Source organism: Enoplosus armatus, chromosome 1, assembly GCF_043641665.1.
Source record: "Enoplosus armatus isolate fEnoArm2 chromosome 1, fEnoArm2.hap1, whole genome shotgun sequence".
In the NCBI taxonomy this organism is placed as follows: Eukaryota; Metazoa; Chordata; class Actinopteri; order Centrarchiformes; family Enoplosidae; genus Enoplosus; species Enoplosus armatus.
In genome coordinates this window covers 10922981-10949224 of record NC_092180.1, presented here as the reverse complement: position 1 = coordinate 10949224, position 26244 = coordinate 10922981, and the positions used below count along the sequence as shown (strand labels likewise).

Below are 26244 nucleotides of genomic sequence, written 5' to 3'. Positions count from 1 at the left end.
CACGGTTATAAACGAGATAAGAAGAAGACATTTTAAAAAGATAGAAACTAGTTTGGTCTTTATTTTGGTCTGACATGGAAAACAAACGATGTATAATAAATATCTTGTGTGCTTTCACTGTAAATTACACTGTCACTGCGAAGAGCAAACTTTTCCATACAGATGAAATAAACCAAAATATTATACAGCTTGGTTTTAGAAAATTGCAAAAAAAAAGCATGTGTAATATATTTCTAGTCATTTTATAGTGGTGTATTCTGAGGCAGAAACAACAGTCTTGTTTTAATAACAAGTAATTACAAGAAGCATCACACAAATGAATACGACACGATTCAATGAAAACAAAGCAAACATCAAAATTTAATCTTTTGGGAAAATTTTAGAAAAAAAATTCTTTTTTTCTTTTTCTTTGAAACACGACAAAAGTAAAACCCTTTACAAATAACTGGACGTGTGTGTGTTTGGTCATGATGGGCGGAAGAAGCCTGGTTAAGAAATGCTGCATTAAACAATGTTATTGTGCAATATGTTACAGTAAAATAATTACGCGTTGTCCAAAAAGCAAAGGTATAAAATATTTTTGCTAACAAGAAACATTAATGTACCTTTTTGGTGGTGTTTAGTCTGAGTGCCACAGTGGGCTCATGTTTTTAATTACTTATATTACATTATTACTTGGTACTAGGAGAAAATGTCCATATTTCTCAATTATTCTCCTCTCTTCTTATTCCACTAATGTGCCAATCACTTCGTTTGAATTAAGCTCTTTGCGAAGCACCAGTAACGTTTGAAGCTTCAGACGTCATCAGTCACGTGATGTTCTTCATTTGACACCAGCTCTAACACAATGTACTGAAACAGTGCACTTCGCAGGAGTGAAACAAGCTTTGGAGCTTCGGTATCATCCGCCCCTTGTGTTTGGGCATGTGACAATATCAGGGCTTTCTTTGAACAATACTGTTGCACAATAACAGTCTAGTGTAGTACAAGTCAAACCACTTCCAAAACATTGACTTTATATTATAATTTGCAGCATGCAGTATACAAAATATATTAGTACAATATTTTTTTAAATATGATAGCACCATCATATCGAAAAATTAGGGAGACCTCTGTCGTTTAAGAGGCACCCTCACTTATATTTGTTATTGCACAGTCAGAATACATGCGACTTTGCAATTAGCTCATTATCTGTTGTTACCTTCCTGCATTGTTTGCACATTGACATATTATAGGAATATGTGGGGGAAAAAACATAAAACAGCAACAACTTAAAGCTAGCCTAATGTTCAAGTTTGAATAAACAGATGCCCCAACAGTATCTGTTCACCATGTAACACTGACTCATCTTGATCTCACATCCCATCAATAAATAGTTTAAACCTGGCTGCACACGCTCTGAAATGCATTGTTTATCACTTTCACATCATGATCCCTGAACAAAAAAATGAATTTTCTTATTTAGCTTTTTTTCAGGTTAAAGAGATCAAAATAAACAGCAGTTTGATTAAAAAAAATGAAACCATTATCTGAAATACAACTGTGGACTAAAATAGGTAGGAAAAGACTTGTACTGACACACAAAATGTCAGCTTCGGTTGCTAACTTTTGGTGTCTGAAGAAGATGCTTAACACAGAGCAGCAATATCCTCCAGAGTACACTCCTGTTCAGACCTCAGTCATTTGACAATGCTGCATTGGTGTCAGACGGGGACGTTTAGCTGCTCTTTGACCTCTACAGCACCAGGATGTCTCCAGTGCAGCGTTCGCAGCAGTTAAAAGTAATGTTCTCATAGCGGGTGTATGGGTGAAACCTGCCGATGCTCTTCTTATTGCTGAGGAAGTTTGAGGGGGTGGAGTCATTGAGAGGAGGATCTGCCTTGTTTTCCGAACAGGAAATTGGATCTAAAATCTTCAGCACCTGAAAAAGAAAAACAGATGACACATTTGTCAACCTCTGGATTTTATGACAAATATTAGAAAATGGTCAGATTTGTAAAAGGATATAGACTTCGTACCTTCTCAGCCATCTTCTCGGCTGGTGTGCTGCAGACCTCCTCAGCTGTTGTGCTGCTGCTCTTCACCACGTTGCTGCTGCTGGTGGTGTTGCCCAGCAGGTGGGAGTTGATGGCATCTGCCAGCTTGTGATTGGCTGCTGCCAGCTCTCCTGTGCTAAGGGGCTGTGCACTGGGGTAGTACGTCTGCTGTCTGCCCCACTGCAGAGACACCAGGAGCTGCTCCAGAGATCTGACAACAAGGCGCAAGCGAGCAAAGTCAGCACATAGACTCTGTCATCATCATCTATGCTAACAAAATATTGCAGAGCTGCACAAACTCTTGAAGGGCTTTTTCCTTTGACCCTTCAATTGTACCTGATTAGCCTGTATTATTTTGAAATGGAGCAATGAAGTTGGTCGCCACTGTTTCATTCATGCTTTTAATATCAGTGGTTCAGATGGGAACCTTGAAATGTATGTCTCAAGATTTTTGTTATTTTTGACTTGGCTAAGATGTAATACAGCTATCTCTGTGTGTTGTGTACTGTAACTCATCTGTTGTTATATTGTAGTGGGATAAGTTCTCACAGCGGAGTCCTTGTTGCTGCTCAGATTCTTTGACAGTTCCTTCAAAAAGAAGATTGTATATTACATTTGTTTGCTATAAATGGTATAAGTGAACTATAATGTATTAAAAGGTGCAAAATCAGGGTTCCTAGTTATTTTAATTTCTAATATTAAATACTACTTCATTGTGCAATTTTTCCAAATAACTGCTTTTTAATTCAGTAAAATGTAATCAGTACAAACATGACAAATGTTTCAAAATTAAAGTGTATTTTGCCTACATGGATAAACAAAAACCACTATACCAATATACAGCTAGTAGAGAGATGTATTTTACACATATTTCAACAATGTGTACTTTCTTAAAATATAGCAATATAAGGAAATGCCTTAAGTGGAGCTACGACTCTATTTATTATTTATCTGGTGGCAGCATCAAATGTTATAAAAGGCCAACGTAACCCTAACCCTGCAGGCAGTTCGGACCCATTAAATGTAACTGTTTGAGTGTCCTTTCTTGGCCTCATTTTTAAGTTTGTGAGCTAATACAATGAACAATGTACTTAATTTAGTATTTATGGATTGGTAGTTATGTTACCTGTGAGTGAGCATCATGTCCCCGGAGAACTCTTCTCTCTCCAACAGCAGGTCCTGAATCGCTCCTTGTGCCTCTCTGGTCTGTCTCTGCAGAGCTGCTCTGGCATTCGTCAGCTCCTCTGCCATGACTCTGTAAAGACAACATTGATGCAAGTGTTTATTTAGCATGTTAACAGTAATTATGATATCTCTAATTGATCCTTTTAGAAGAATCTTTTTTGTTTTAGGTCTTCCTCCAGCTGAAATGTCCTTGACAGATGCTTTCCCACATAAACCTTCGTTTTAAAACTGATGTGCCCTGAAATAAAACGTCCCATCTCTGACCACCTTTGCATTTCCAGCAATTTACTTTGTCTATTTCATACCTGCTGGCCAGGAACTTGCTCCTCCAAACGTCACACTGGATACTCATTCGCTCCAGCTGCTCCGCGGTGTGTGCCAGACTCCGGCCGAGAGCCTCATTCTCCAGAATCAGCTGGTTCTTCTCCCGCGCCATGCGCTCAAAGTGGTACTGAAGGTCATCACCCACCGACGCCACCAGCAGTTTCTTTAGCTCGCGGTTCACCTGGCACACATAATTAATAAAATGTACCTTTTACAGCTGTTTCCTTTATATTCACTTAAAAGCATCATCGCTGAAAAGATAAACAAAAATACAGCGGTCTCATTGCTGAGACCACTGAAAGAGACAATATGGAGCATGATTACATTGTATGTACTTAATTTGGACTTTTACATGAAACATTGAAATTCATTGATAATGAACTGTTATCCATACATTCTGCATGTTTTGTTACATGAAACAGCAATAAACCTGACTGTGCAAAGCCTGGTATGTCTACTATCTAAATAAAATGTATCTGCTTCATTGGAGCCTTACCTCAGTCTGCACACGGAGCTGATTGGAAAGGCCTTCCTTGTCCTGCAGAAGCCTGCGTTCAGAGTTCTGCAGCTTCTCCATCTGTCCTCTCCAGTCCTCCACCAGAGGCAGCGGGGGACAGCCCTGCTCCTCAGCCTGTTGCCCAGCCTCTCCTTTACCCTCAGCAGGTCCTGTACGGCTGCTCCGGCTAATAGCAGCACGTGGGACGATGATCCTTACGGCCTCCACCTCTGTGCAGGAGTCTCGGCTCACCTTGCCCAGGTGGAGCACCCCAAGAGGCTGGGGGGCAGCAGGATGGGTAGATTTGGGGCTGTGTTTTGGGCTAGCCACCTTCAGGAGGGGGACTGAAGACGGACCTGGTGGCAATGCATCTGTGTTTACCTCCAGAATGGCCGGCGTTTTTTCAGTTTCCATGCCATCACCAGCGCCTCGGATAGGCACTTTGGCTGAACCTGGAAGAAATAGATAAGGCCAAGTTTACTATTTGTGCTTATATGTATCCTGAGTGATCCAAGCAGAAGTGGACTGCTCTGAATGCAGGTGTGAGCATTCTGTAACTCACTAACATGACTGAGGGTGACTGATGGTGCAATGAGATCCAGTTGTACTCATTTGAGGGGATGCATGTGTCATGTAAGGTGTAGCGTTGATCCTGATGTGTCTCTTACCACCTTGAATAAGCATCTGATCAACTTTGTTGGTATTGCACAACAAAACAGCTGCTTTACCAATGCCAAACTACACAGACAAAGACTTCAAGGTGCCAAGGTATTGCCACCACAATCCCTTTCAAGCAGCATGTGGGGCTGGGTGTATAAACCCAATACTTATTTGGTACCCATCAAAAACTGGTCAGACTTACCCTTTTCTTTGATCAAATAGTTCCTGATTTAACTAAACCTTTTTCCAGGTTTATATTGTATTTTATCCAAGCAGCGTCTTGAGCAGGTGAAGGAGAAGTTTGGCTTCTTTTGTGAAATGAAGCATAAAAGGGTATGTCTCCCCCCAAAAGTGGTCTTAATCCACTCAGGAAAGGCAGACGTTTTATCACTTTGTTGCAACTGGCTGAACAGGTAGGACATGTAATCAATAGTTTGTGAAATGTAAACACTGAAGAATTAATTAAAACAACACATAGGTTACCTCTCACAGCAGCAGTCATGGTGGAGGTAAGAAGGAGATATGGAGAGAAGGAACTCTGTCGTGTAGCTAGGTGAAACCCAGGTGACTCTTCGTCCTGTGACAATTGACAATGGGGAAAGTACTTTATTGTACACATTTGCATCATTCAGTATTTGTGATAGCGATCAAAGAAGGCCGCTAGTCAAAGGTCAGGGTTAATCGCTGTGGTGTTGACAGCGTAGCGCGATAACGATAGCTAGCTTGGTAAGCTAACTTGCTAACCATAGCTGTTTATCGAGCAGCGTTGACGGAAAGAAACGCGAAGTTTAACAACCCAAGTTACAGTAACGTGAACGCTATCAAGATAGCTATTGGCTACATGGTAAGACACTTTCCTGTATATCTGGAATATTTTTTTATTTTGGTATTTAGACAAACTGTTAGATAACATACCGTTTAACAATGGGTCCAACCTCCTCGATTAATACGGCATAAGCAGCCTCAAGCTGTTTATTTTGTCACCGGACACAGTTGGCCTCTGACGGGTTGAATATGTGAGTATTTTGCCCTGAGTACATCTTCTCAGGCAAAACTTCCTGTCAACAAACCACTCCACTCTTGCAAACTAAAAGCCGTAGGGAGTTCACTGTTCAGCAATGTGCATAGATCGACACCCAAAATCTTGATTTTAACCCTTAACCCGACTATTTCTTACATTAACTATAACATGTCTATTTTGTCGAAGGCCGCAGCGTTATACACGGAAGCCTGACAAGCATTGCCAGGAAATTAAAGCCACAGGTTTAACACACACTGTTCGTCCCGTCCCCATAAAACTGATCTCCGATCGGTTGTTGTGTTATTCTACCCAAATTGTTATAACAGTACCTAAATGTGAAACTGATTACAGATCAGAAATTTGATGCTCCTCAAACCGGCGGTGTCACAATTGAACATGACCCGACCTGAATGACGCGGAACCTTCATCCGTAGTAAATATGTCTATACGGACAAAAGCAGTGTTACAACAAACGTTGAAAAGTGCCGCTAGGATGCTGCTTCTAGGTTTTCCACTCTAGTGGTTTCGGAGTTGATACGAGAAAATGTCCAAATAAGCCACGCACAGTTAACTTGTTGTCGCGCGGTTCATTTTTTGATACTCACAATATTTCGGGAGGGTTTTGGACTACAGTTATCATGGGAGTGCACGGACTCTGGAGGCTGCTGGAGAGTACAGGGAAACCGATCAACCCTGAGACTCTGGAGGGAAAGATCCTCGCTGTTGGTATCCTGACTTGGTGGTGGTGATCTATTTGTCTTTTCTGTCTGTCCGTCACCTTTCCTTCATCTCTGTCAGATATATGGATGTAACTGACTGTCTTCTGTTAGCACTAACCTTAACCAGACACCCCCAGATATCAGTATATGGCTGAACCAGGCAGTGAAGGGGGTGAGGGACCGTGAAGGCAACAGTGTCCAGAACGCCCACCTGCTCACGCTCTTCCACCGCATCTGTAAGCTGCTCTTCTTCCGCATCAGGCCAGTCTTTGTGTTTGATGGGGACGCACCACTGCTGAAGAAACAGACTCTGGTACGTCCGGTTCCTCCTGAGGAGCCACATAACCAGTCTGTGTAAACGTCTTCTAAACAGATTTTAGGTACTTCCTCCAAATGGATGTGATTCCCGCCTATTCTGTCGTTTAACATGGCTGTTCTGCTCTCCTGCAGGCTCTGAGGAGGCAGAGGAAAGAGGAGTTGAGCCGGGAGTCCAAACAGACCAATGAGAAGCTCCTCAAGACATTCCTGAAGCGACAAGCTATCAAAGCTGCACTTGGAGACCGCAGGTAAGGTACAGCAGCCGTGTGCAGGTGGAGGGATGGCAAAGAAAACACTTGTCCCCTGTCTCTGGAACCACATGACATCCCAATGGCAGCTGTTGACACAAATTCTGCTAGAGCTTTCTCCCATGTTTCTCCTCTGTCTCCCTCTCTACTTACCTACTGTCTAAATACATAATTTCTTTAAAACACGACAAGTTGAACTGCCTACTGAGATTACAATGAGTGGTTTCATCTGAAGTGTCCCTCTATTTTCCTGCCACAGTAAGGATCCTCTACCCAGCCTCTCCAGTGTGAGGAGAGATGAGGTGGACGACATGTATGTTCTACCAGCCCTGCCAGCTGCAGAGGAGGAGGACAAAAGCAGGTCAGAGGTCTGGGAATGGTTACTATTCACCTGTTATTGTCAATAAAATGGCAGAATATCTGCAGTCCACACCAGAGTTTTACATCTTCTCATCTTCACGTCACATAGATCGGAGATTCAGGTGCTCTGTGAAAACAAGTGGGTTTGTATTCATTAGGTGAAATGAGTTAAAGCACTCCTGACTAGCCAAGCCAAGTTTTGTTGTCTGAACAGAGCTCACAAATAACTAAATACTCATTTTCTTTAATCAGTAACATGTTAACGTTAACTGTGCATGACAGAGCACTTAGCTAAATGTATTGTTTTATAAGATAAGATAGAGCTTTATTTATCCTCAGGGAAATTGTTGTGCAGCAGTTAAGTGTATGTGGTTAATAATTGTTCATAATATAGTTATTTCACCTATAATACTGGTACTATAATCATTTTAATGTGTTCCGTTCTTGCAGTTCAGAGGAGGAGGAAGAGAAAGAGATGGAGGAGATGGCTGACAGTTATAATGTGTATCAGGTAAAATGATCACATGCACAAGAACATAAAATAATATAGCTTCAAATAGATTGTGTTCGAGCTGGGCGATTATATCAATATACTACTGATGGTAAGAGACAAGATATTATCTGGTACTTTTGGTTTTGATGATATTTTAATATCGTTTGGTTGTTGTTGGACTCTGGTCTCGTCCTGGCTGTATTACAATAAAGTGATACAATTTTCCTCTAAACGTATGAAACTGAGTTAAATCAACAGTGAAGGCCTCTGTTTCATATCGATCGATTGTTTCATAAAACTATGCTATGTGTCAGTATCTTCTGAAAGAGTCGTGTCCAGAAAGTCACCACATCATTACTATGTTCTTATGTTGGTTGGCTTCATCGCCCAGCCTTTCTCTGTATGAACGCTCTGTTTTGATTATTGACATTTGAAGGCAGATTGCTCGTTTTGCCTCAGGGAGAATTGTATGAAGATCCCAATTCCGTGGACATCAACTCTGTGGAGTTTGCCAGCCTGCCTCCTGAAATGAAACACGAGATACTCAAAGACATGAAAGAGTTTTCCAAAAGACGCCGGACCATGTACCACAAACCTCCAGAGGTAACTGTTGGCTCTCATTCATACGCACTCACTCACCCATGGCCTCCTCTTCAACAAGGACTCCTCTTCACTCCCTCTCCTTAGCATTCAGGAGACTTTTCCCAGTACCAGTTGGCCGGCCTGCTGCAGAGGAACCACCTGAACCAGCGCCTGGAGGGTGTGGAGAAAGAGATGAGCCAGAGGAGCGCCGGCAGCGCTCCACAGCTCTACCAAGAGGACGGGGACCAGCAGAGTCACAGCGTGGAGTCACGCCGACTGGTTTCAGAAGACCGTTCCCACTATATTCTCATTAAAGGTGAGGGCAGCTGTGAGGATATGGTTACAGTTTTTCAGTATTTTACAGGAAAATTGTCAATTATCAGTTGTCGGATTTCTTGGACACATCAAAAAGAAAGAGTTTACAAAATAGTCGCTTATCACAACTGTATTATTCCACAGTGTCACTTATATAAAATAAAGCACACCAATTGTTCAGTGTGATGGATTACTCATCTCAATCCTATGTTAAATATCTGCAAGATATGATATGGGGCCATATTGAAATCTATAGAAACCAGTGGTTGCCTGGGAGGTAGGAAATTAATTTATAACCTCATTTTGTGTTTTAGACAGTGGTTGTAATAAAGCTTGCATGACTTGTGGAATCGTCCTTTAACAGGATGTCATTGGTATCACTTAGACACAAACCTAAAAATACAAACTGGTCTTTGTTTTCATATTTAAATCTCCTACATAGGCTCCAAGAAGAGTGAGCCTGCCCCCGAGAGCCAACCGGCAGCTGCACCCTGGTCTGGGAGCTCCCTGTCAGGCTGGAAAAGACGCGCAGCGGGCAGACCTGAGCCCCTGTGGCGTCCTGCTTGTGAGGAAGAGGAGAGTGTGCGGGGTTTCTCCTCAGAAGACTCCAAACCCTCTGTCTCAAAACCGTCTCAGGAAGACGCACCACCACCCTCGCCTCGTACACTCGAGGCAATCCAGGCTGCGATGAACGACAGCTCTGATGAGGAGAAGGTGGACCTGGATAAGAAGGACGGTAGTTTGTCCCCACGTACCCTGTTGGCAATCCAACAAGCCCTCGCTGACGAGGAGGAGGACTGTGCTGCTGACCACAGGACTGTAATCAGCAGCTCACCCTCCAAACTACAGGCGAATATTCATCATCCTGTGCCACAAGTGGTCATCAGCAGCTCAGAGGAAGAGACAGAACCTGACGATGTGAACTCTTTACGTAATGAAAAATCAGATTTTAAGGGGAACCCGACAGGCCAAAGCTTACATGTGAAAGATAGTTTGTTGGTCAGTTCTGAAGATGAGATGGAGGAAGTGATCAGTCAGAGAAATAAAGCACTTCGCTTTGTGACGCTGCAACAAGCTCACGAGAGAGATATGAAGTCAGAAGAGGAGACAACGAAAGGACAGTTGACAGAGGATATAAGGACAGGAAGTAGAGGACAGGCGGAGAAAGAAGACGAGCTGGAGAGAAGAGAATCAGAGCAGGGATTGATCCCAAAGAACAGGGATCTGGTTCAGCCACAGGGTGCTGCTGCTGCTGCTGCTGCTTCCAGTCGAAACACATTATCCAGCAATGTCTCTGCTCAGATATGTGGAAAACCTCTCAGTGCTGAGACTGAAATTCATCCTGATGAAAAGTCGGAGGGCCGCGAGGAGAGCGAGTCAGAAGGTATAGTAACAGTCGGTTTAAGATCACATTCATTTCTTAAACCAGTAGACATTGACAAGAGTGCTTTTTTTATGTTTTCCCCAGAGAGCTTCGTCGAGGTGTCGGAAGACGAATTTAAAGAGGAGGATGCGGATGATTCACCTGTATTGATTAGAGAGGAAGGAGCTCCGGATGAGGTCCGTAAGGACGGGACCAAGAAGGAAGAAAACCCAGAGGAAGGTTTGACAGAGGCTCCCAGTGAACCAGATGCCACTTTGAAATTAGAGGGAGAGGACGACAAAAAGACTGAAGAGAAAGAGCTGAAGGAGGGAACAGAGACAGGATCCAGCTCAACTCCGGCGATCAATGAATGGGAACACTTTGATGTGGTATGAATTGTTCAGACGAGCAAGATTTTGACTTCAATGTTGATAACTATTTTGAGTTTTTGATTTTTTCATTTAACTTTTCAATACTGTGAGCCCCACAAACCAAATTCACACCTGGGCAAATGAAACTATCTGCATGGCTAGATACCACTAATATGTTTGGGTTTTTTTACTTGGGTGAACAAACCCAATAGAAATGGTTGTACTACTTTAAAAACTGTCAAGGTATGTTTTACACCACTTGACAATTTTGTCGTTTGCGCAGAGCTTGTTAGCACAAACAATACTAGATTCTTGAGGCAGACACTGACATCTGAGTGTTTAAAACATATGATAATAATATGGGCCATTTCCTTTTTTGTTTTTTACACTTTACAACTGTTACAACTGTTGGGAGGATTTTTCTGCTAATTGTGACCACAATGTTTACTCAGAAGGACATTTTATAGTTTAAGAATAAACTTATCACAATAACTTATCCTATGAGATAATATCAGCCTTATACAGACTCTAGCCTCATTTAAAACGGAAAAATAAAACAAGAGTCATGGCAGAAATGCATGAAATGTTTTTTTTTTTTTTAATTACACGTTAGAGCTGGTCAGCTGTGCTTGAGGCTGAGCTGTTAAGCAGGTTTACTGTGAATGAAACAGGGCTGATGCAGTGTGTGTGTGTGTTGTGCTGCAGGATGAGCTGGAGGCTCTGGAGAGCTCTCTGCAGGTGGAGCAGAGCAGCCTGAGGGAGCTGAAACAGCAGCAGGAGAGGATGGCAAACACAGTCACAGGACAGATGTGCCTGGAGAGTCAGGTGAACCAAAGACACTATAGAATCACATGAACATGAACAACACGGGCACTCCACCCTCACACCCTTATCTTTAAGACAATAGTTGACTTATGAGCTTCTATATAAAGAATTATGATCGTAAGAATCAAATAGAAATGTAAATATGCATTCATACACTCATTGGTCTGAGGTGTGACAACCCAGAGGAGGTGTAAGACCAACTGGAGGATACATTGCTTTGCAGTGCGCCTGCCAAACAATCCCAGTGCCGTGCAGTCAGTGTCAAGTGACTCACACTCTTAAGTGTCACAGGCTGTCAGCATTTCCTCCTTCATAAAATCACCACTTACTGTAAAACCTCTTAAGTGCCTGATCTTCATCAATCCCTTTGGCTATTTTGATAAAGCTGCTAAGAGCGAGGGTATTTCTCAGATGACTACAGAAACATGCACATAATCCTACATGCCTGTTGGGATAAAAGGGTTATAGTTATAAGATCACAGTTCAAAACCTGTGTTTGGTGCCTTTGGATATTGTCGTTTTTTTTATATTTTTATTTTGAGAGTAATGACTCCTCTTTGATACCAGGAGCTGCTGCGGCTGTTTGGCGTGCCGTTTCTGGTGGCTCCGATGGAGGCTGAGGCTCAGTGTGCGGCTCTCGACCGCGCTGACCACACGCACGGCACCATCACGGACGACTCAGATGTGTGGCTGTTTGGAGGCCGACATGTCTACAAGAACTTCTTCAGCCAGAACAAATATGTTGAACACTACCAGTACAGTGACCTGCAGAACCAGCTGGGTCAGTGCTCGCCATAGTGTGTGTGTGTGTGTGTGTGTGTGTGCGTGTGCGTGCATTTTGACCACATTTAAAATCTCCATGGCATTAATGTTAAATTGGTTTTAGTTTGACTTCTAATCTAAAAGATCACATGAAAGTAAAAAATGCCTTTTCTACGTTGATTCACGATGAAAAATGTATTTTTCTTGCCAGAATTTGACAGGCTCTCTTCCTCTACAGGGTCTACGTTTTACACTTTTGGCTCTTTCATTTGGAAGTGCATATAAACATTCCCTAGGTCTTAGTTTTGGGGCCAGCCAACTTTCAGTCATATCAGGTCACACCTCAATGTTCTGTTTGATGCCAAACATGACATTTATGATGCCATTTCATTGGATCATTTTTTTCCATGAAACCTGCAGATACCCCGACTTTTATGTGTGTCTGTATATGACAGATTTATTCAGGCACTTTACGTATTTATTCATTCTCATTCTTACGCAACTGCAACTGATGTTATTTTGCTGTTTTGCAGCCTGCTGAAATAGAAGAATATGGTGTTGAAATTGTGCTAGGATAACACGTTACCGTGCTAATCTGATGAGTTCGTGTTGCACATATCAGAGACAGGTGCTTGTGTTGGTGGTGACTGACTGGCTGTCAGCAAAGTGACCATGCACAAGGCTTTCGTCTCTCTCTTCCCACCCCTCTTTTTTCATTGTCTCTTCTCTGTCCATCTCCAACCTGATCTCTTCTCTCTCTCTCTCAGGTCTGGACAGGACTAAACTGATAAACCTGGCTTATCTGCTCGGAAGTGACTACACAGAGGGTGTGCCGGGCGTCGGATATGTGACTGGCATGGAGATACTGAATGAGTTCCCAGGGCCAGGCATGGAGCCACTCACACAGTTCGGGTGTGTGTGTGTTTCAGTATTTGGGTTTTTTAGTCCTGGAGATGCAAAAGTTAGTGGATTTTCAAAATAATTTTTACAAGTTTTAATAAAGGTCCTTGATCGTATGTCGTTGTGGGTTGCAGTCACTACCACAAACACTTTTGTGAGAGGTTTATTTTTTCTGACTACATGTTTAGCAGTTGTTAGGACCTTTTTTCTTTTCACCAATTTTCAAAACATTTCCATCTTTTATGCTTAATCCCTCCAGTTTCTTTCCACTGTGACTGTCAAATACAGGACAAATATGTAAAATAATGATAATTATAATATAAGGTCTAAATGAATTCAGGGTTTATATTTGCCTCTGTGTTTTAACTGAGCTGATAAACTCAATATACAACTTGTTAGTCAGTATATGTACAACATATGTGTATGTAACAAAATATTGCACTTTTTGATGTTTCTTGTTTCTAAAGGCTTATTAGTGTTTGCCTGGTTATTGTTTCTGCACTCTAGTAAATGGTGGTCAGAGGCTCAGGAGAAAAAGCGTCTGGTGGCTGATCCTCGGGACACGAAGGTGAAGAAGAAATTGAGGGACCTGAAGCTGCACCCTGGGTTCCCCAACCCTGTGGTGGCTCAGGCTTACCTGCAACCTGCTGTTGACCAGTCAGACAACTTCTTCAGCTGGGGACGCCCACAACTCGACATGATCAAAGAATATCCTTGTGTGTGTGTGTGTGTGTGTGTGTGTGTGTGTGTGTGTGTGTGTGTGTGTGTGTGTGTGTGTGTGTGTGTGTGCACGAATGTGTGTGTGTGTGTGCACGAATGTGTGTGTGTGTGTGCACGAATGTGTGTGTGTGTGCACGAATGTGTGTGTGTGCATGAGTGTATGAAGTTTCCTAAACCAGTTTTTACATTCTGTCTGAGTCGTTTTGGCTGGAGCAGCCGGAAGACGGAGGAGACACTTCAGCCTGTGATCAAACATCTCAACACTCAGCAGGTAACAGACAATTCCCAAACAGTGATTCCCAACCAAGGGTACTTGTGCAGTTCATTGCCAGGGGGTATGTGGAAGTCTCAACTAATTAACTCAACAAAAAATAGAAATTAAGATTTCATTTAATAATGTAAATCCACATATTATACAAATAGTTAGCTAAAAGTAATGGATAAGCAGTTGAAATAACCATTAGTTAACTAAAAGGTTGAATAAACAGTTAAAATTGTTAGCGTTTGGTAAAAGTAATGAATTAACAGTTGAATTAGCTAGCTTCTGCCATTGTAAGTGGTAGTAGTATAAATACAAACTTGAGCAAAGCAACCTAAACATTGACAGTTCAATTGTACAACAATATCCACTTTCATATACTGTAGTTAATATGTGTACATGAGCTCATCTGACAGGGCTGTGGGGTTACATAAGACATAAAAGGTTGGTAACCACTGCTGTAAGAAGTTTCTGTAGCTGGCTGCAACACTGTCACATCTTTAGTCCAGTAAGCATACTTAACCATCATCCCTCACTCTTGTTCTTAGTCACGCTCTCTTGTGTTTGATTGTGTAAATTTGATTTAATGGAAAAATTAATTGTCTTACATCATTTTCCCAGGGTCATTTAAAGAAGTTACATTTTTAAACTTTTGCATTTCTTAAATCTTTGAAATCTACTGTATTTCTACTGTTTTTATTTATTCTTTCATATATAAATGGACTTATTTGCTGTTTTATTTGTTTCATATGTTTATGTTTTTAATGCTTTATGTAAAACACTTTGAATTGCCTATGTGTAGGAAATGTTTTTCATATAAATAAACTTGCCTCGCCTTATACCTCACCTCTCACTGTTTTGGTTTAGACTCAGCTGCGGATCGACTCATTCTTCCGCATGGAGCAACATGAAAAGCAGGCGATCCGCAGCCAGCGACTCCGCCGAGCAGTCACCTGCATGAAAAGAAAGGAGAGGGAAGGAGGAGAGGAAGAGGAGGAGGACAGTGAGGAAGAAATGCCATCCCCATCCAAGGTTAAGAAAGGGAAGGCAGCAAGCAAGAGTCCGAAGAAAGGAGGAGAGAGAGAAGAGGAGAGGTCCGCGGCAGGAGGAGGGTTTCTGGGGTCGGAGGTAATTGTTGAACCTCCTCTAACATCTCTGAAGGTTGTGAGCAGCACCAGCCAGGAGTCCCTCTCAGTAAAGGCCGTCCCTCAATCGACTAAGACTCTACCTCAGGGGGCCAGGAGGAGGAGCAGCAGCAGCAGCAGCTCTGGTGAGGACAGAGATGGTGGCGGTGAAGTTGCCATGGTTACAGCCCGATCTGTGTTCGAAGGCAGCCGACGAGGCCGCGGAGCGAAAAGCACAAGAGGGAGAGGAAGCGTGAGAGGAAAGGGAATAGGGAAGAAGTTGGGAGGAAAAAACTGAACTTCAAACATAACATAAATATGAATTGTCAAAGCATTTGTAATATGAAGCATGAACACTCAAATGTCTGTTTTTAGATTTTATATTTGTAAGGTAAATGTAAATGAATCATGAACTCATTAACAGTGATGAACTGAGCTTTATAAAGTGTTATAGAATGTGTATTTTGTACTATTGACACGAGTGAAAATATTTATACCTGTTTAGAGGGTTATCTATGAGAGGATTGACAATGTTTGGGATTAAATTTTTGAGGTACAAGTTTATGAAGTTGAAGTTTTTCCACAGTAGGTGTCAGGTTGGCTCAACAGTGAGACTGAGACAGGTGCAAATCTTCAGTGTCACACATCCTTTAAATTTCTTTCAGGCTGTATTTCAGTCGCCTTCTGCACACACTCCCTCTCCTCGTCCCACTGCCTCGAACACACATACACACACAAACAGAGACTTTTGCTCATGTGGAAAAAAAATCTGGTGTTCCATCACTTGCACAAACTTTTTTGTTAAATTGTGGAAACATGACTCCTTCTCTTTGCTCCTCGGCTCCAGTTCAAAAGTGTGACAGGGCAGCTGTTGCTGTCCATCAGTCAGCAAGCGCGCCCAGCGAGAGCTTGAAATGTGGGGTGGAGTTGAGGGTCGGGGTAAGATGGTCGGACAAGAAGTTGGGAAACGCCGTATTTGTGTGTAACTTAAAACCACAGAAGGTGACAGCTAACAACAGGCTAGAGATCCAGATTGACCCAAATCCAAAAGGACTTCATCTGGGATCACAAACCAAGAACGGCAGTTGGCAGCGATAGATTTTCTGATTTGGGCATTCTTGCCCTCGTGCTTGGACTCCTTCAGACATGGAGACTCAACAATCCAAGGCCATGGACGACTCCAACACCAAAGAACAAGGTGAGAAGTTGGAGTGATACACAGCAGACAAACTAAACATTTTTCTTTCTAATTTCAGTGACAATCAGTGCTGGCAGTATGTAGTCTTTAGTTGGGTTTTTTTGGTCACAATTTTTAAGAAAACATGTTATTTCTGAAACACTCATGTCCTAAACATTTCAAAGGAAGTGTGCATGCATAGTTTACGTCCCCATAAAACAGCTGAGTATGTGTTGAAATATTTATTCCCTGCAAACATTTGCTCTGCTTGTTAATGACAAATATAACAGAGATATTAATACACACACTAAAGCTATAGATTGAGCTCCTGAGCAATCACTCAACCTTTGCATTTTCGCTCGGGGCTCCCCTGACCTTCTCTCTAAACCAGGGTTGCATAACTTAAGTTGTGTGTCAGACAAACCGTTGGCACTGACGAATAGCTGGCATGATGTTACAAACGAACACTGCAGGATCAGAGGGGCATTATGAGCCTAAATGTGATTCATTTATAGAGCAGAGAATCAAATGTTACCTGTAACAGGATATGAATCAAAAACAACATGATTGCTCATCTGCTTGATTTAGCCAGTGTTTCAGGCACCACATTTAGGTGATGTGCAGAGGCCCTGCAAAACTCATTTTGAGACCGTAGTTTGAACTGTTGAAGGATTGGTTCACACAAATTACAAAAAAACATTCATTTGGTAGTATCTTGCCATTCGAGTTATAAAATAATCCATCTATGAGATTTCTGCTTCCACTCTACAATAGAGGATAATTTAATTTTGTTTTGTGCTCATGTTGAAAAATTGCATTAAAAAACAACAGATACAATGTCCATGTTCATCTGGATAATCCACATTTTTCATACAAACTATTGTAGTTCCTCATCAAATTCTTGAGTAAATTAAGCAATTAAGTGTCTTTCAGTCAGCTGTTCTGTGTCTATTTGTTCCCTTTTGCAAATACAGTTTTAATGTGTTTGTCATACTGTTTGTCAGCATGTTTTATCAGTCCTTTCCTACTGTTACATCACATGATTTTGTTGCTCTAGCAATTCAGGCAGCAACTTCTGTAAAGTCAAGTCATTTATATTTACATAATCCAATATCACAAATCACTGTCACAATCTGTACAACACCCTCTGACCTTAGACCCTTGATTCAGATAAGGAAAAAGTCCCCCAAAAAACATGGATGATGGAAGAAACCTCAAATAACCTCTTCTGTAAATCACAAATACCAAGGCAGGTGAAAAACGTGTGTGTCGTGTATAACTGAGTTAAAGGTAAAATAAGAGTTACATGTACTGTTACTGCTGCTTGAGTTGTTGGAGCATCAAACACTTGAAAATGATTTAATCTTACATACAAAATCACACATACCAAACAGGAAAACAGCAGAGGAACAGTGCTCACAACAGACTGGATCCTGACGACCTTTTTCACACCCGAAATTGTGACTTGTCATAGCAGGAGACGCACAGGTGCAACTAATAACATAATTTACAGCTCCATATCATTTAGGTGCACCAGTAAATGATGCCAGTGAGAAGGAATACACAATATCAGGGCCTGTAACTGGCTCGCCTAAATTGAATTTAGCCATGTGATTAACGACACCTGTGCATCTCCTGCTATGACGTCAAAATGTGTGCTGTGGAAAAGGTCCATTTGTCTGTGCTGTGTTATTCTAGGTAGCCTGCATTTTCCACACTCACTATAAAGTATCACACTTTGTAAACTGTGGTTTTAGAAAAGCTCTGAATGAACATGTTGTTTTTTAAATACAATACCTGTCTCTCCTGTGGACGCCAAAGCAGGCGCTGCTGTGGATGCAGAGCTAGCCAAAGCCATCATGGCTCGTTGTTTCCACCCCTCTGTCATTGGCCCGGAGGCCTGGGAGGGATACGTCTTTTCCGATCTGGAGATCCGGATCAAAGAGTCCACAGACCTCTATGGAGCTGTACTCTGGCCCTCGGTACACCCAAACACATACATCATCCCAAATGTTTTGCTGCTGTACATCCTCCTTATTTTGAGCCCTGCCGGTGAACTATAAACTTGTGTCCCCCAACAGGCAATGGTGTTGTGCCATTTCTTAGAGACCAACCGAGACAAATACAACCTGACAGACAAAAATGTGATTGAACTGGGTGCTGGAACTGGGCTGGTCACCATTGTATCCAGCTTGTTAGGTACCGAAACAAAACAATCCAGTGATTTCTCTCTCTGTTGCTGTTTGTATCTTGTTCCCTTCAACACTTCACTGTCTCTCTCCAGGTGCTAAAGTGACCTCCACTGACCTACCGGATGTGTTGGGTAACCTCCAGTATAATGTTACGCGCAACACCAAGGACCGATGCAAGTACATCCCTCTGGTAGGTTTTTATATTCATAGTTCAATATATAGGTGTAATACTGTATAAATCAACCCTAAATCTTCTCTGTTTCTAGGTCACAGAGCTCATCTGGGGTCAGGGGGTGGAGCAGCGTTTCCCACGAGCCACACATTGTTTCGACTACATCCTGGCGGCTGACGTGGTGTACGCCCATCCTTACCTGGAGGAGCTGATGGACACCTTTGACCACCTGTGCCAGGAGAACACACAGATCCTGTGGGCCATGCGCTTTCGCCTGGACCCAGAGAACAGCTTTGTTGATCGCTTTCGCCAGCGCTTCCACCTGGAGGAGCTGTACAACCTCCCCACTCTGAGCATCAAACTGTACCGAGCCTGGAGGAAGGACAGGAGGACCAAGGACCAAGGAGAGGCTGCTGCCTGAACAGACGGAGAACACACAATGTGTATTCATTGTGTGAGTCCGTCTGTCACTCACCAATTAGGTCCAATTTGTGAATTATCTTGCTGAATGGGAAAATTTTATTGATTCTGTAATGTCAAGTGTTTTCATGAATCTCATGTACAAATGTCTAAATGTCTCTTCTACATTGGGACTTTATGATGTTCATATTCAAATCAAGTTGTTTTTACACAGTTTATTATGTTGTCTACAGTATTTATTGGTGTAATTACCTTTGTCTACTTGAAACATTTCAGTATAAAGCAGTACCATTTAACACCACAACCTCCAAAATGACCGTTGAATTCAATCTGACATGGTGTCAACAAAAGAATGAATCGTCTGATTTATTGCAGGACTGTTGCTTTGCATTTAATTTAGGTGAACTTTAATAAACTGGCAACTCCATACGTCTGGATACATTCAAGGCTTTTTCATGGGTGTTTAGTAAGTGGGCATTTTGGATTCATCAAGAACCACGTCTGGAGGCTCGGGCAGTGATTTTTCTTTTTTTGGTTGTCATCCATCGGCTCACACTGACTTGGCTGACAGCTCACAGCTCTGACGTTCTGGGCAAACCTGGCTCTAGATCTTTCCAGTGGATTTCCTGGTGGATTTTATTTAGGAGGTCTGTTGCTGTGTGACTTCACATGGACAATATGATCAGGTTTTATCATTATTTACTCAAGATATCGTTAGATGTGCCAGTTTCAACAAGGACAGGAGAAGTTGTGGTTTTTTTATATTTCAATAACTATTGAATGGATTGCCTATAATGTGGGAAAAGTCTCTTAAGACGAATCCTCTGGGGACCACAAATGACCGGAGTGAGAACCTGATAACATTGATAACAGTCAAGCACAGCTGACTATACTTTAAAGTATAACTGAGGCTTCTGAAAGATAGCCACATCTGACAATGTAGTGCCTGACAAGCGAAGACTGAGATGACTGAGGTCCAGGAGTTGGTGGAGACCAAAAACAGAGTGAATATTGGACTTAAATTCACCAGGTGGACAGAAACACAACACTAAATGAATAATAATGTTGCTCCATATCTGCTGGATGTGTAAATAAGCAACTGTTTGCTAACAAGTTCACCATATCAACTTAAATCACAGATTGTTCCCACTGCCTGACTGCATGACGATAGACTTTTAGTTTAGTTGTTTTATTTACCAGAAACTTCATGATTTGATGAACTCTATGCATACGGTAACTTCCCAACATCAAAGTAAAACTGACAAGGTTTTTAAACAATTCATTTTTATCACTGCTAACCCCAATAAAATGATTTAGTTGTTATTTTTAGACTTTTAGACAATGTTCATCACCTCTTCATGATGTGACGAGCATGAAAAAATGCTAATATGAGGTCTTCCCTTCTCATAATATCATATAGGCCTGCAGTACAGCAGGAAATCAATATTCATGGTCAAGTTCACCTCTGTATGAACACAATAATCACACTGCACATTTAAATATCATCATAAATACATCTTCCATTGCCCAAACCAGCATTAGCAAATCCAACATATTCAGTAAATACATAAGTTCTTTGCAACATTAAGGAAACTTGTTGTTGTTGAAAAGGTTTTTATTGTTGATGTTTTGTTTACGCCTAGATGAGACTTCCTTTGGTAACATTTCACTTTCAGGTCAAATGAAGGATCGCATCCATATTGGGCTGCAAGTGCTGCTTCAGCAACATGAACACTGACACAAATTGCATGTTTTGGAAACTCACCAGTTATCTCGATTATCTTGGAAAGACCAAGTTAGAGCCACCCGCTATTAATGTGACCTATTAAATCTGATATCTAACTTATGATTCCAAATCCTCCAACATTTTCTGTCCTGTCATTCCTTGTCTTTTTGCCCATGTGATGGATATGTGTAGTTTTGGCTGCAGAAACGCAGGCTTAGAGAGGTTAAGCCGGTGGCAGTAAAGCGCCATGCACCATTGTCAAGACAAACAAATACTCAACAGCTGAAAACTGTCTTGATAACAAACAACCTTTAACTGAGAGACAGATGCTGCCTGTCATCAAGCATTAAAACTCTTACCTTTCATCCCAACAGGGCTCCACATCAACAACACAGTTGGGCAGCAAGAGAGGTCTAATTGAGGTTTATATTAAAGGAGCCCCCTTATTTCTTTTCTCGGAGGGGTTGATTCACGGGCATTGCATGCCAGCCTGATACTGTTACCTCCCATCTCTGGTTAAGCAATTGAGGCCATTGCAGGAAAAGCAAACAAGTGAGCAACAACATGGAAACCTTCCAGACTACATGCGTCATTTTCACATAGACTTTTACGTGATAAGAAAAGTACAAAAGTATTGCTGAGGAAGTGACACCAACTTAACAGCCATTAAAATTTATTTTAATTTTTACACATTCAAGGGCTCTCTGTAAAAATGCTTTCAAGCCAACACAAATCAGATATTGGCCTGGTTTTCAGGGGGGCTTGTCCCCCTGTGTGGGACTATTTGTAGACTACTAAATAAAGCTGATGCATTGCCAGCACAACATGCACCTGCACCTGGACTGGTTTGAACTCACAATCTTCATGAAAAGTTATTTGATCATTGTAGCTTGAAATCATTCAGCAGAGTTAGTGCAAAACCCAGTTTCTACAGATTTATTGTACCTTATAAATCATATCCATTCAAATTATATCCAGTATGAGGTTACAGGCTGTGAAGGTTTCCAGGAAGCACCAGCAGTGAAGTCCATAAGCAACACTGGTATCAAAGATCCGTGGCTGTTGGTATCATGACATTCCTGTTGTTTGGCTCGCTCACCAAGTCATCTTCGTTGGTGTGTGTGTCTGTGTTTGTATCTACGTGCGCTCTGCTTCTGTATCTTGCTTGTATATATTTCTCCTGGGCAAGGCTCTAAAAATACCCTCATGCCCTTGTGATGATGATGGGTGTGTCCAGCAGGATGCTGAGTCTCTATAACCTTGCACTCAGAGGTCTCCAGATGCAGTCAGATTGCTCCTGAAATCTTTCACTGGAAAGCAAAGCAGCAGCAGGTAGGTCAAAGGTCACAGGTAGGTTGTTATCACTATATTACTTGTACTTGTACTTGTAGAGAGAACTTTTTTAACAATAATTTGGATAGTATGTTCGGGTTTGGAAAAGTGCCCCCTATGTTCTCTGACTGTTTTTATGGTCACATTGGAGGGGTGTGTTCTCCCAGACTTGTTTTGCCTTATTTATCCGGCTAAAGTGTAGGACAGCCGTTAGAGTCAAAAGAAAAGAAATAACTATATGAACATGGAGAGAAAGGCTGATATCATAGTAGCAAAAAGTAAGCAAATATATATTAATATATGAATAGAATATTCTAATCTTGTCATCCCCTTGTCTGTTTTCTTTTATTCTTGTTTAAATAATAACAATAGTATCAAACCCATAAAAGGCACAGAAGAAGGATAACTAAGTTACGAGAAAAAAGCTGTTGAGATTAAAAAAGATTAATCATGCGTAACTGATAATATCTGTCCAACAGTGCACAGGATTTTACATGGATACTTTGTCCACCCACTTTTTGGAGGAAACCAATTATATGAGAAGCGGAGAGGAAGAAGAGGAGGAAGAGGAAGAAGAAGAGGAAGAAGAAGAGGAAGAGGAGGAGGAAGATGGGGATGAGGAAGATAAAGAAGAGGTGGAAAAAAGTAAGACGAACTGTGCGTTAAAAAGCAGGAAATAACGCCTTCCAAACTCACACACAGCAGGGACCTGAGCATCTGACTTTTGTGTCATTCAGATGAATCGGCCGTTCAGAAGCAACAAAGACCAGCCTGGGCTCCGTGTTTCTTCTACAGAGTGTGTAGAGAGGTGTACTATTATGTCGGGCAGGAGATCAAAATCGAAGAGGCTCTTGACTCCTATGCAGGCATGATATGGCCGGCGGTGAGTGGCACCTCATTTGTCATTACTGTATTTTGTAGGATGGCTCTGTTTAAAGATGCCATCACATGTCACAGTGTCAGTTCTGGTTTATGGGGATGTCATATATCAACATGCTGCTGCCTCCACACTGAGGCACTTAGACTTCCACTCTGGAGACATAATAACCACTGGTACTTATCAATCTACAAAGACCTTGTTGGTAAATCATATCTCATCTTTGTACTCTGGCCCATAATTAACTATCCCAGTGAAGCTACAGGAGAGCCCCAAATCCCAAAACACTTACACATTTCTCAAAATCATCTTGATGCCCTCAGGCTCTGGCTCTCTGTCACTACCTGGACACTCATCGTGAAGAGCTGAGTCTTGTGGACAAGGCAGTCCTGGAGATTGGAGCAGGAACTGGCCTTGTGTCTATTGTAGCAGCGCTCCTCGGTAAGAGGTTCAACTTTATTTGCCATTTGCACAGAGTCATGTGTACAAGTCAGTCAGAAAACAAGAAATAAAAAAGAGTTTAATGATTTTTCATACTGTCCTCAGGTGCCTGGGTGACAGCTACAGACCTTCCAGTGGTCCTGAACAACCTGAGAGTCAACCTCTGCAAGAACACCAGGGGCCACTGCAGACACACGCCCCAGGTGGCAGCTCTGTCCTGGGGCCACGATCTGGAGGGCACCTACCCTACATCCGTCTACCGCTACGACTACGTGCTGGCAGCTGATGTGGTCTACCACCATGACTTCCTGGACGAGCTCCTGGTCACCATGAAGCATTTCTGCAAACCGGGAACGACTGTGATCTGGGCCAACAAGGTCAGGTTTGAGACCGATCTGACTTTCACTGAGAACTTTAAAAAGGCTTTTCACACAAGCCTGCTGGCTGAAGACGGGGAGATGAGGATCTTCATGGCAACATGTAGAGAAGAAGAGGGAGAAGGTGAGGTGGGGCTGGAAATCCACGATCTGCAGAGAGAGAAGGAGGAAGGAAAGAGGGAGGGGTCTGAGGATGAGGAGGGCAAAGAAAAGCTTGTGGAGGAAAAACACAATCACTATGTGGATAAAGAAAAACGTAAAGGAGAAGAAAATGATAATGATGTGACAGAGGAGCCTCATGTGTCAGAGCCTGAAAGAGGAGAAGAAAACAAGCATGAGTCTGATGAAGAGGAGGAGATGGAGGAGATAACGGTCCTCAAAGATGAGAAGGATAAAGATGATTCAAGTAGCAGCACCACAGCCAGTGATGAAGATGTTACAGGTGAGTCCTCTACATGATCTAAGAGAATGCACATTTGTGTATCAACACATGTATCAAAAGTATTACAGGAGTTATTTCCTTGTGTTTAAAGGGTCAGTTCACCCAAACTGCAGAAAAAACATAACCATGAAGACGTGAAGAGGTTTTGAGATATCTGTGGGCGCTATATAAATAAATAAACCTTTATTGAATTGAATTATAGGGACTATTTCTTCAGTGCAAACTATTTACAGATTAATTAGAGTAACAAAGAAACTGATATTGATGTTCAATCTTTAGCCATGCTAGCGGTGAGGCTCTATAGCATGCTAATGTGCTAAACCAGTGTTTTTCATACCTTATGATTTTTTTTTTTTTTAAAGCCATAAATACGGATCCAAATTATAAGACGGTACGACATTTCTTTCCCTTTAGTTTTTAATTCTGTCCGTCTCAACTTAAAGTGCTGTCTCATGGTTTGGCAGTTTACTCTTAAGTGAAATAACAGCTTTGGGACTTTAATGTATCTGGCAAGATTAGTGGCAAGAATTAAATTTGAGATGTGAGACACGCGGTAAAACCAAAATATGGTGAGGCCAAAACTATTATCAACTGTCCTCAGTGAAACTCAGTGATGTACTCATCCACTGGTGTAGAGTGTCTGAACTTATAAGGAAGAGAAGCCGGGACTCTGTGACGCAGTGAGGTTATTTAGTTCAAACACAAAATGATGTTGTCTTGTGTCTGTCAGAGCACTGATGTGTGTCTTTTTATAGCATCTTATCAAGCTACTGACTCACCAGCTTGAGTTTCATGTTAATGCTGTGTCAGTGCGTGTTCACAGTGTATTAGTATTTTTGTCTTTATTGTTTCACCTCTGTTAAAATCTATCCTCTCTGCATCACACAAACAGCTGTGCAGCAGGACAGAGCACCAGCCTGGGCTCCCATCATCAGCATCAGCATTGATAAAGATCTCTACCGTTACGCAGGGCAGGACATCATCATTCATGAGTCCATAGACTCCTTTGGAGCGGTGATGTGGCCAGCAGTGAGTACCTCTGACAACATTAAATAAATACAACATTGCCGGTTATAGAAATAGTTGGATACATAAATAGAAAACTTTGATTCTGGTTAATATTTTCAAAATCATAACGGTTTTCCATCAGCAAGAGACAGTAAGAGGTCTGTATCTGTTTGTTCTGCAGGCGTTGGCTCTGTGCTCCTTCCTGGACAACAACAGGGAGAGGTTGAACCTGCAGGGAAAGGAGGTGCTGGAGCTGGGAGCAGGAACAGGACTGGTTACCATTGTGGCCAGTCTACTGGGTGAGCAGCCTCCAGTTCAGTTCAGACAGCAAACATCACAGTCGTTCAACTTTTGGAAACATGGAAAGAGTTTGGAAACGTCCCCATGGCATGATACACAAACTAATAAGTAACTCATAACAGAAACGAGAAATGTGCATTGTCCTTTTACTGTTATTGTTGCTATGGCGATGACAGTCCTGTTTCTGCATCCTCAGGAGCTTCAGTCACAGCCACAGACTTACCCGAGGTGTTGAGTAACCTCCGGGCCAATGTGATGAGGAACACCAGGGGGCGTTGCAGGCACACGCCCCAGGTGGCAGCTCTGTCCTGGGGCCACGACCTGGAGCGAACCTACCCTACGTCTGCACATCACTACGACTACGTGCTGGCAGCTGATGTGGTCTACCACCACGACTTCCTGGACGAGCTCCTGGTCACTATGAAGCATTTCTGCAAACCGGGAACGACTGTGATCTGGGCCAACAAGGTCAGGTTTGAGACTGATCTGACTTTCACTGAGAACTTTAAAAAGGCTTTTCACACAAGCCTGCTGGCTGAAGACGGGGAGATGAAGATCTTCATGGCAACATGTAGAAAGTGAGAGACAATATGGATGGATTACTCAACGGCCCTGCTGGGTATAGGCCCCGGGGGGCCCTAAGTCAGAGCCTCTGTTTAAAGTGACTCTTTTGAAAGTCCAAGGGCTCAGTCAAAAATA

At 42.2% G+C, this 26244-nt stretch overlaps 4 protein-coding genes across 4 annotated transcripts; 3 read left to right on the top strand and 1 right to left on the bottom strand.

Annotated features, from left to right (window-relative positions):
- Positions 1 to 56: 56 nt before the first annotated feature.
- blzf1 (basic leucine zipper nuclear factor 1) lies at positions 57 to 5273 on the bottom strand. The gene is made up of 6 exons (XM_070905444.1): positions 5185 to 5273; positions 4042 to 4493; positions 3527 to 3726; positions 3163 to 3291; positions 2019 to 2247; positions 57 to 1921 (listed from the first exon to the last, which is right to left on the bottom strand). The coding sequence occupies exons 1-6, from the start codon at positions 5201 to 5203 to the stop codon at positions 1736 to 1738; spliced, it is 1215 nt and encodes a 404-aa protein (XP_070761545.1). The 5' UTR covers positions 5204 to 5273; the 3' UTR covers positions 57 to 1735.
- Positions 5274 to 6360: 1087 nt separating this feature from the next.
- On the top strand, positions 6361 to 15613 carry ercc5 (excision repair cross-complementation group 5). The gene is made up of 15 exons (XM_070931156.1): positions 6361 to 6448; positions 6579 to 6754; positions 6892 to 7007; positions 7267 to 7368; positions 7818 to 7878; positions 8320 to 8463; positions 8548 to 8758; positions 9200 to 10141; positions 10226 to 10509; positions 11197 to 11316; positions 11884 to 12097; positions 12846 to 12990; positions 13486 to 13686; positions 13885 to 13969; positions 14825 to 15613. The coding sequence occupies exons 1-15, from the start codon at positions 6361 to 6363 to the stop codon at positions 15377 to 15379; spliced, it is 3444 nt and encodes a 1147-aa protein (XP_070787257.1). The 3' UTR covers positions 15380 to 15613.
- A 638-nt stretch (positions 15614 to 16251) lies between these two features.
- On the top strand, positions 16252 to 19043 carry mettl21e (methyltransferase like 21e). Its single transcript, XM_070931157.1, has 5 exons — positions 16252 to 16279; positions 18080 to 18240; positions 18340 to 18457; positions 18543 to 18640; positions 18717 to 19043. Exons 1-5 carry the CDS (start codon positions 16252 to 16254, stop codon positions 19041 to 19043), a joined length of 732 nt encoding a protein of 243 aa, XP_070787258.1.
- A 3551-nt stretch (positions 19044 to 22594) lies between these two features.
- Positions 22595 to 26127, top strand: LOC139285351 (uncharacterized). The gene is made up of 7 exons (XM_070905918.1): positions 22595 to 22745; positions 22838 to 22983; positions 23301 to 23418; positions 23524 to 24237; positions 25130 to 25266; positions 25427 to 25544; positions 25742 to 26127. Exons 1-7 carry the CDS (start codon positions 22595 to 22597, stop codon positions 26125 to 26127), a joined length of 1770 nt encoding a protein of 589 aa, XP_070762019.1.
- The last annotated feature ends 117 nt before the right edge of the window (positions 26128 to 26244 follow it).